This window comes from Pseudorasbora parva, chromosome 4, assembly GCF_024679245.1.
Source record: "Pseudorasbora parva isolate DD20220531a chromosome 4, ASM2467924v1, whole genome shotgun sequence".
Taxonomy (NCBI): domain Eukaryota; kingdom Metazoa; phylum Chordata; class Actinopteri; order Cypriniformes; family Gobionidae; genus Pseudorasbora; species Pseudorasbora parva.
In genome coordinates, this window is record NC_090175.1 from 2,592,131 (window position 1) to 2,602,797 (window position 10,667).

General features: G+C 37.9%; 1 protein-coding gene across 1 annotated transcript; it reads right to left on the bottom strand.

The window, feature by feature from the left end:
* Window positions 1-5,547, bottom strand: LOC137072675 (zinc finger protein ZFP2-like). The gene is made up of 4 exons (XM_067440587.1): window positions 5,433-5,547; window positions 4,871-5,038; window positions 3,992-4,673; window positions 1-1,931 (listed from the first exon to the last, which is right to left on the bottom strand). Exons 2-4 carry the CDS (start codon window positions 5,036-5,038, stop codon window positions 823-825), a joined length of 1,959 nt encoding a protein of 652 aa, XP_067296688.1. The 5' UTR covers window positions 5,433-5,547; the 3' UTR covers window positions 1-822.
* Window positions 5,548-10,667: the final 5,120 nt, after the last annotated feature.

Here is a 10,667-nt window from a genome sequence, read left to right on the forward strand (position 1 = left end):
GGTTGTTATTTAAAAGTTTGTGTTATGTTAGTGTTTTTGGACGTTACCATTATAGTGAAGTGTAGACCTTGTGGTTAAGCTGTGCTGTTCTCAACAAGCTGTTAACGCCAGTGACGAGATATGCTTTCCTTGATTATAGTTTACAATTAGCTAGTGTTGTTGACTAATAGTTTTTATAGATATAAAGAAAACTAATTCATGTGACGCAGTTCCCATAGAATAAATATGGCCAACAGTTCTATCCCTCTCTATCCTACTTTATCTACTTGGAATGACATGATATATTTTAGTAGTTTTGACTAAATGATTTTAAGCTAATACAACAAGATAGTTGACCTGACACTATTAAATTAAGCTGTGCCCAACCATAGTAAATAAGTTGAATCAACCTTAATAAATTAAGTTGACCCAACGTAAGTACATTAAATTGGAATAACAGAATTGCATAATGCTGAAATAAAGCAAGTTAATCATGTGGAAATACTTTCCATGATTTTTTTATGTTCATTCAAAGAGTATTTTTTTTTGAGAGTGTATTATTGCATATCCAGATTTCTGCTAAGAGTTAAAAGCTTTTCATTCTGTCAGTGTGATTAAATACTGCTTAAACACACACTTTAATCCACTATAATACACTGATCTGCACATTACAGTGCATTACATTAAAATGGTCACAAAGAAACCACAAGCTTCATTTCTACACAGTAAACAATGTTCTAAAGATATTCTTGTTTTAGGTTTACTATTTAAAACCATAAAGTAATGTTCTCATAACACAGCGACGTGTGTATTTTTACACAATGTAACAATAATGACATTAAGCTATGATGGTTCAGGGTCAGCGTGTTTCTTCTGGTGAGTCTGAAACCCCCATTTAAAAGCGAATCTCTCGCCACAGATGGAGCAGCGGTACGGTTTCTCTCCGGTATGCCATCGCTCATGGATCCTCAGCTCGCTTGATCGAGTGAAAGACTTGTCACAGTGTGAGCATTTATAAGGTTTTTCTCCAGTATGAGTCCTCTTGTGTATTTTTAAGTCACTTGGCTTATAAAAACCTTTCCCACATTCACTGCAGGGATACGGTCTTTCTCCCGTGTGGATTCTCAGGTGAATTTTGATAGAATATGGACTAGCAAAGCTCTTCCCACAGTAGGAGCACAGGTACGGTTTCTCTCCGGTGTGAATCCTCTCATGGGCTTTGCAGTGAGTCGAATTATGGTAACGTTTCTCACAGTGTGAACACTTATACGGTTTGAAATCAGAGTTTGAATTGGTTTTCTCAAATTCACTGCACTTGTACGGCCTCTCATTGCTGTGCAGGAGTAGATGGTTCTTCAGACTGGTTTCGTATTTCAAGCTGATCTTACAGTGAGGACATGTATATAGGCGTTCTTTGGAGTGTGTGAGTAGATGTTTCTTCAGACTGGTTTCGTATTTCAAGCTCTTCTCACAGTGAGGACATGTATACAGGCGTTCTTTGGAGTGTGTGAGTAGATGTTTCTTCAGTTTAGATCCTTTGGTGAAGCTTTTCTCACATTGAGGGCACTGGTGCAGCTTTTTCTCCCCGTGGTATCTCATGTGACTTCGAAGATATCCTTTGGTGCGAAAAAACTGGTTGCACTCGCTGCATTGGAAAGGTTTTACGCTACTGTGTGTCTTCCTATGACGGTAATAACTAGCAGAGGAATTAAAATCCTTCCCACACGGACCACAACGAAACTCATTCTTCATACGGTGCTCTTTTGAATGAAGTCTCATCTCTTCTGAGGTAAAGCTGACATGTTCGCATATCTTGCAGGTGAAGTCTTTCTGTTCTGTCCGTTTTCTCTGACGTCTCGACAAATTTTTCTGTTTTTCACAGTCGGTCAATGTCCGTCGCTCTCTGGATGTAGAGGCAGTTTCTCCATCAGAAGATGAACCAGCGTTGTCATCTGAAAGGCACAAAATGAGCATAAAATTACTAACTTCTAGAGCTGAACTATCAGTCAAAAAACTAAAATTGTCATATGTCAGTGCTGTTATCAAACTGCAAAGGCTGTGATCTTAGTAAATACAAAGGCTAATGTCATATTTTACATGCGTGCAGATCATATGCCATATACAGTGACTCAAATTGGGAGAATTCAAAGCAAATGCTGTGAAAAAAATTTATGATACCGGCATTTTCTTCTAGCATTTTAAGTGCTGTTAGTGGATTCTTAATCACCTCTGTTTCGCCATTGTGTTCAGACGCTCAACATATACGTCTCTGATTGACCATTGGGTTTACGCACTCAACATATCTGTCTCCGACTGGCCACTGTGTTCATGCGAGTGCTCAAAATATGTCTCTGATTGACCATCGGGTTCACGCACTCAACATATCTGTCTCCGACTGGCCACTGTGTTCATGCGCTCAACATGTCTCCAAATGGCCATTGTGTTCATGCACGTGCTCAAAATATGTCTCTGATTGACCATCATGTTCATGCATTTAACATACGTATATGCCTCTGATATGCCATCGTGTTCACATGCTCAACATATATATCTCTGATTGGCCACTGTGTTCATACGCTCAACATATGTCTCTGATTGGCTATTGAGTTCACACGCTCAACATATATATCTCTGATTGGCCACTGTGTTCATACGCTCAACATATGTCTCTGATTGGCTATTGAGTTCACGCGCTCAACATATATATCTCTGATTGGCCACTGTGTTCATACGCTCAACATATGTCTCTGATTGGCTATTGTGTTCACGCGCTCAACATATATATCTCTGATTGGCCACTATGTTCATATGCTCAACATATGTCTCTGATTGGCTATTGTGTTCACGCGCTCAACATATATATCTCTGATTGGCCACTGTGTTCACAAGCTCAACATATCTCCGATTAGCCATCGTGTTAATGCACCTCAACATATGTCTCTAATTGGCCATTGTGTTCACAAGCTCAACACGTGTTCACAGGCTAAACATATATGTCTCTGATTGACCTGTTTCCAACACTCCTAATGAATCCTCATCTGAGAATGATTTCTGAAGGATCATGATCACTGAAGACTGGAGGAACCATCCTGAACATTCAGCTCTGATCACAGAATAAATCAGCATTTAAAGTAGAATACACTGAAAACCAGTTATTTTAAATTGTAATAATAAATCACAATATTACATTTTTCTGTATTTTTGATCAAATAAATGCAGGCTTGATGAGCAGAAGAAACTTCTTTCAAAAACATTACAGATAGTAATGTGTCCAAACTTTTGGTCTGTACTGTACGTCTTCGACTGGCCACCGTGTTCACAGACTCAACATACACTCACCTAAAGGATTATTAGGAACACCTGTTCAATTTCTCATTAATGCAATTATCTAATCAGCCAATCACATGGCAGTTCTTCAGTGCATTTAGGGGTGTGGTCCTGGTCAAGACAATCTCCTGAACTCCAAACTGAATGTCAGAATGGGAAAGAAAGGTGATTTAAGCCGTTTTGAGCGTGGCATGGTTGTTGGTGCCAGACGGGCCGGTCTGAGTATGTCACAATCTGCTCAGTTACTGGGATTTTCACACACAACCATTTCTAGGGTTTACAAAAAATGGTGTGAAGAGGGAAGAGCATCCAGTATGCGGCAGTCCTGTGGGAGAAAATGCCTTGTTGATGCTCAAGGTCAGAGGAGAATGGGCCGACTGATTCAAGCTGATAGAAGAGCAACTTTGACTGAAATAACCACTCGTTACAACCGAGGTATGCAGCAAAGCATTGGTGAAGCCACAACATGCACAACCTTGAGGCGGATGGGCTACAAAAGCAGCCATTGTTTTCATACTTCATTGAGCAGACACGTTCTGTTTTTAATTGTAGTGCCAGTTCTCTAACTGAACTAAATTATTTTTATTACTATCAAAACAATTCTGAGGTGGAAAAGTGATGTAATCGGTGTTTCTGCTGAACTTCGGTAACACCGGGCATTGCAGCAAGGCTAAAATAAACATACCTGAAAGAAGAAAGTCATCATCATCATCCAGATCTTCATCATCATCATCAACATCCTGATCTTCATCATCGTCCTCAATCTGATCACAATCCTCATGATCTTCATCATCATCCTCAATCTGATCTTCATCATTCTGAGCTTCATCCTCATTATGATCTTCATCCTCCTCCTCATTAAAGCTGTGTTGTTTTTCGTCTGCTGTGGTTTCATCTCCTCTGTTCTCTATCAGGTTCCTGCAGTCCTCCAGTTTGACGGAGCACATCTTCAGCCTCTGCTGTTCTCCAGCGCTACAGTCAGAGGTTTGATCAGAGGATCCATTATCATGAGCGTCAGTATAGCGGAGTAAACTGAGGTTGAGCTCTGAGTCCTGTGTGCCTCTCTGGGATCTCTGATCTTTGATGGTCAACAATGAATACTGAGCTTCTATCCCATCATTTTCATCATCATCATGGCTGTGTTGTTGTTCGTCTGCTGTGGTTTCATCTCTTCTGTTCTCTATCAGGTTCCTGCAGTCCTCCAGTTTGACGGAGCACATCTTCAGCATCTGCTGTTCTCCAGCGTTACAGTCAGAGGTTTGATCAGCAGATCCATGATCGTCAGTATAACACATTAAAGTGAGGCTGAGCTCTGAGTCCTGAGCTTCTGTCCCATCAGTCACACACACTGAAACCTTCTCCAGATCCTGACAAACACATCACAGATAAACACAAATAAAGGTCAACCTGTTGATATTAGCCTCATTACTCAGCTGTTATCTCTAGAGGTTATATTGGTGGCATATTTTGCTGCTGGCTTAATTTGAGATGTGCATAAGAAGTGAGAAGCTAACAAAACTTTGGTTTGATTGAGCTGAAGGATGAAATGATGAGCGGCTCAAACCTCTCTGTTGGGTTTGTCTCCTCTTTCTCTCAGCTTTGCCTCCAGTGACGCCACCTCTTTCTTCAGCTGACAGATTTCACTGATGAAATCCTCAATATCCAGCATGGACAGATCAGTTCCTACTGATTTACAGCAGATCACGTCCATCTGCGCTTTCATGGTCAACATCTGAACACAAACACAATGAGACAGACCTTAATAATTAAATATCTCATTATGTAAATGTGTTTATGAGTTAAAATACTGAGTCACAACAGAGCAAGATTATTATGTTCTAATACTGCATGCATTCTGATAATACACGATATGGTCAGATTTGTACTAATTTCTCCCAAAACTGTAATTTTAAAAACATCTAGCACTGAGAATGAATGTGTTAGTATACTAATTATTGGTACTACAAATATCGTGGTTAAAGCATCCTATAGACATTTGTTATGGTTACTGTGGCAAAACCACGGGTATTTTTCATATTATTTTTCCGGGAGAAAAGCTTAATTTAAGCTGATTAACATACTATAGAGACAGAAAAATAAAAACTACAAACTGCTAAAATACATACATAATGTAAAAGAGATCGTCTGAGTGCCCAGTCCAGTCGTCTTTTTCTTCAGGGGTTATACCTGTGGTGGACCAGCGTCACAGCGCCTCCTACAGCTCGAGCGATGGAGCGAGTGGAGGCTTCACCAAACAGAATTTATCTTATTAAAATAAGTAAATCTTTTAATTTATTTTACTTAATTAAGAAAGTACTACTTTTTATGTTATTAAGTATTAAATAATATTCAATATGAAACGTAGTGCAGTATTAAGTAGTACAATATTATTTTGTGAAATACAAGTTTTCCAAAGAAAAACAGTGATCAAGTATACTTGAAAAATGCACTTGAGTAGAAAGTAAAAATATTTCACTACTGTCAACCTCTGAATCATATGACCACTTGATGGCGATATTTTCACAATCATCATATTTATCCAGCTAGACCCAAATAAAAGATTAAAACAGAAGAAAATACAGAATAAGCAAGAGCCCAGTTTGTTCTGTTGGAGATTTTGACTGATGCATGAGAATGACCTGAAGTATTTGACTCGTAAGTGTTTCCGATAAGTCACAATGATACCATTAATGTCTGGTCACTTCCTGCATGAAGGTCATGTCAACATTATCTTTATCTCTTTCTCTTTTTTATTTCTTCTTCTTCTTCTTCTTCTTCTTCTTCTTCTTCTTCTTCTTCTTCTTCTTCTTCTTCTTCTATTGCAATTTTAACAAATGAAGGATACAACAACATACATAGAAACAGTACAAGTTATGACATAGTTAACATAAATTATATAAAATGGAAAAGAAGCATATTAAAAATGAATATTAAACATGATACAAATTCTATACAGTTTTATAGCTTTCTTGTGTATTTACATGTATGGCTTTAAAACAATAAATAAAATAAAAAATTGGTTTATACAAAAACTTGCGTTGATTAGATTATAAAACCCAAAAAGACCAAGCCAACATTGGCCAAAAAGAGTCGTGGTAATGTAAGACAGAGCATATCCTAAAAAGCATTACACATATCATCAAAGACGTCCATTCAACTTTCATTTTGGTGCTATTATCAACCATGATGGGACATGTCAGAGGGATGTCTTAAATATGTTTTTATTTTGAGTAAATGCAGTTCTTTTGAGCCTTTTATTCCTTAGATATATTAGTGATCAGAACTGTCTCCAACACTCGTAATGAATCCTCATCTGAGAATGATTTCTGAAGGATCATGATCACTGAAGACTGGAGGAACCATCCTGAAAATTCAGCTCTGATCACACAAATACATCCGCATTTAAAGCAGAATACACTGAAAACCAATTATTTTAAGTTGTAATAATATATCACAATATTACATTTTTTTCTGTATTTTTGATCAAATAAATGCAGGCTTGATGAGCAGAAGAAACTTCTTTCAAAAATATTACAAATAGTAATGTGTCCAAACTTTTGGCCTGTACTGTACTTCCACTTAATATCATCAAATGTTATTCCAATAAGAAATGGTGGATGCATTTGAGGTAACAAGGGCCAAAAATATCGACCTTCAGACCTGATTTTGACAGTGTATTTTTGTAATGAGAAACACCCACAGTGTGTTCATTGAGCCGCTGTTATCATTTCTGAAGATCATACACATTTCCAAAGAGATGGCCTTGAGAACTATGTTCAGTTCTTTCCTAGATTCTGGAAATTGGTATCTCAAAACAAAGTAAATGAGTATATCATTGTCAAACAGCTGGTTTGTCACTCAAATAGTGACCCGGTTTCCAAAAAACAATGATTTCCTCTTATGTAGAATATTATTCCAAATAAAAAAATTGTGTGGAAAGAAATGATGCTTGCAGACAAGACTGCTGGTGATAACCGGAGACTTTAACGCATACCTACCCTCATGCGTCATTATACCCTCCTCCTCATTCATTTTTTAAAGTTAGACATTAAACTTCTCAGTATTCCTCAATCCATTCCCTATAAACTATACAACAAGAAAAATATAATACAATTATAAAAGAATGTCTGTTTTTCCATTAATTAAAAAATAATTATACTGGGCCGCTAACAACCCAAGGTGATATCCATTCCTGTTTGATATAGATCCGGGTCGCTAAAGACCCGAATATGTAAGAATGATTGGCGAAACAGTCATGCATTTAAGGGTTAAGGAAACCCCCCCAGTGATGGCCATTGTGCTGATGATGCATATGAGATTCGTTTGTATATTGATCGGCCTCTGTTAACCATGTCTAATAGATTGCTTAATGTTTGGCCGTGTTTTTTGAGATCCGTCAATATCCTCAAAGAAGAAAAAACAAAGACAATGCATGCCAATTTCCAAGTCAGTTGGACTTACAGTTGGGTGGTTATAGCCATTTTCATGTTTATTAACCTGTTAACTGTCACTGGCCCACCGGTGGGCCCATTTGCCACTGCATGTTTAAAATTTATCCTATATTTATATGTTGACAAACTGTATATCATTCGAAAGCTTACGAACTTTTACGAACCCGTTTTGAAATTGGACCTTGGGTTACCATGGAAACGGTGCTCTAAATTATTCTAGCGAGCTCCTCCCCAAGTGGCGGCGTCATGCTTCATATTTATTTAACAACTTTATAATAAAAACCTTTTCTAATCTTGACAAAACGCATATTGTCGGAAAGGTCTGAGTCTCACGGTTCTATATCTGCAAACTGTTTTGTGATATTTGCACAAAAATATATACACTTGACACAGGAAATTGCATAAAAAAGTCCAAGGAATTTCAATGACACCCGGTGGCTAAACCTCATGGGAACTTTAATTTTTGTGATATCAACTTCAAATTTGGAACACAAATTTATTACACATATGGTTTTGATTTGATAGTAATTTTAGAGTACAAATTATTTTGTAACATATATATTAAATATTAAATATCTAGTACAGTACATTTGATTTACAGTACATTAAACTTCCATAACTTTTTTATACTTTATGTTTTTGAAGTGATTTCACCTGAGCAATACTCTGCTAACCGTCGTCTTTAAAATGAGACCAAACTTATTTCTATAAGCATTCTTGAATGGCAACCATTTAAGTTTGGATAGTGCATTTTCATAATGGCAGTTAACAGGTTAATATGAAGTTTACTAATATAATAATTGCACATTCTTCTCCAAATAGAAGGCTGATATTGGAGGAAACGTTTAAGCAGTTAATTATTCTTAAGGGACTCAATATCAATACAATTAAGCCACCCTTATAATAAGAATTTAATAACTGATTTCCTAATATGGTGAGTTTTATTTTTCCATTGAAATTTAGGCAACATTACGTCAATCAACTGCACATGGATTAGCCTTCTGCTTTCTGTCCGCGCCTCTTATGAGTCTCCGCCCACTGAAGCACAAGCCCCGCCCCTCTCATGATATTGGCAGCGCTTTCTGCTGATATGTGCATTTATTTGTTAACCGCACATTATGAAAATATTGAAGGCCTTGCATTAATTATCAGATATCCCCCCTCTCACAAAGACACAAAAACAAACGCATGCAATCTGTTAAACGGCTGGAAAGGAAACATCTGCTCGTCTCAGGTCCCGCCCACTCAGTTCTCTAACGGCCCCTTTTATTCACTCAAGAGTCCTTTAGCTTTTACGTGGCAAAGCTTTCTGCAACATAGATATGTCCTGCATTAGTCCGGTCATTCGGCTCTCTCGCAAATAGTCACCGAAAATGAGGACACATCACTTTTAACCGTTTTATTGATTATTATTATTAGAATTATACTGACCCACATCTTGCCTAAAAGAATGTTTTCCAGGAAAGTTTGTGAGATTTAATTATGGGTAAAAACATACAAATTATATGACAAATACGTCTCATCTGCTCACCAAGACTGCGTTTATTTGGTAACCCTTATTTGCTAACCCTAACCCTAACCTTGAAATATTACTCCAGTGTAACAGCTGTGACATTATAGGCCGACAGTCCCTTTTTTTTTTTTATTTCGAGCGCTTTGATGAATAAAAGTATAAGAGCCCATGCTCAAATGTTGGAGAGCATGAGAGGAAATGGAACTATTATTGGCCAATGCTTTGTTTTCAATGGCTCCAAGCAGGAAGTGACCAGCGTGTGAATCGATAGCGTTTCCTAAAGGGAGGATAGGTGGAGTGACTGTGGGTTCCAGCTGATAATCACATAAACTGGACAGCCGTTAACAAAAAAAAAATCAGCCGGTTTCTGTTTGATATGTGCTTTTAAACCTCAGGAGCCTGAACTAAACAGTTACATCTCATGAATATTTAATAAAGCACAAGCGGTTCAGAATTGTTTAAGTGTTGCTAAGCGACAACTGTTTGTAACTGTGATCTGATAATGCAACGGTTGGCACCATGTCACATGATCATCAAACCTTGTTTCGCTGCCATGGTTACCACTTCCCCTCAAACAAACCGAATAGAGGAAGTGAAGGTGCGAACGCTTTCAGAGAATCATTCAAGCGCCTTATAAAGATGCTTCACAGGATCACTCAATCACTAAAAGTCACACACAAGGCCCAAAGAGCTTTAGGAGATACAACAGGAACAAAAATGTAAACAGACTGTGTGTATAAAGCGAGAAGCTAAAGGAAAGTTGCACACACACACAACTACAGCGACTTTACTAGAAGTAAAACCCTGTGTGGAAAAAAAGGCCGTGTTTCCAAACCGCAAATCATACGTTTTTATGCGCTGTGTGTATTTTAGTCTGTGAAGAGTAACATCATCAATCACTGGGGGATTATCCATCCTCATGAGCTTTATATGAACACGCTGAGATCAGAAACAGACCCTGATCTGCTGCAAGTTTAGTTTTCACCATAATCGAAGACTTTGTGTTTCCAAGTTTGCGTAATTACCGTTCTTATCGTTCTTCTGTGTTTTCTGCCTTAAAAAAGGCGCTGCGGTTGAATGTGTGACGGTTTTAGACTAAATAGAGAAGAATACTTTTAGAAGTGTGATGAATTGTGTAAGCGTCTGGCGGGTTTTAGATGATGTGATCCATCATTTTGATGACAGTCAGCGGTTCTGAGATAATCAGCTGTGAATACAGCACATCATGTGTGAGGGACGGTTTCCTCTTTTCTACCTCAGAAAGTATACAACAAAATTGGAAGTTTACTTTCTAGTTCTAGATGTAAACAGAAGTTACTGACCTCAAGGAACAACACTCAGCTGACCCATAAGTCTCTCTCTATGTGTGTGTGTGTGTGTGTGTGTGTGTGTGTGTG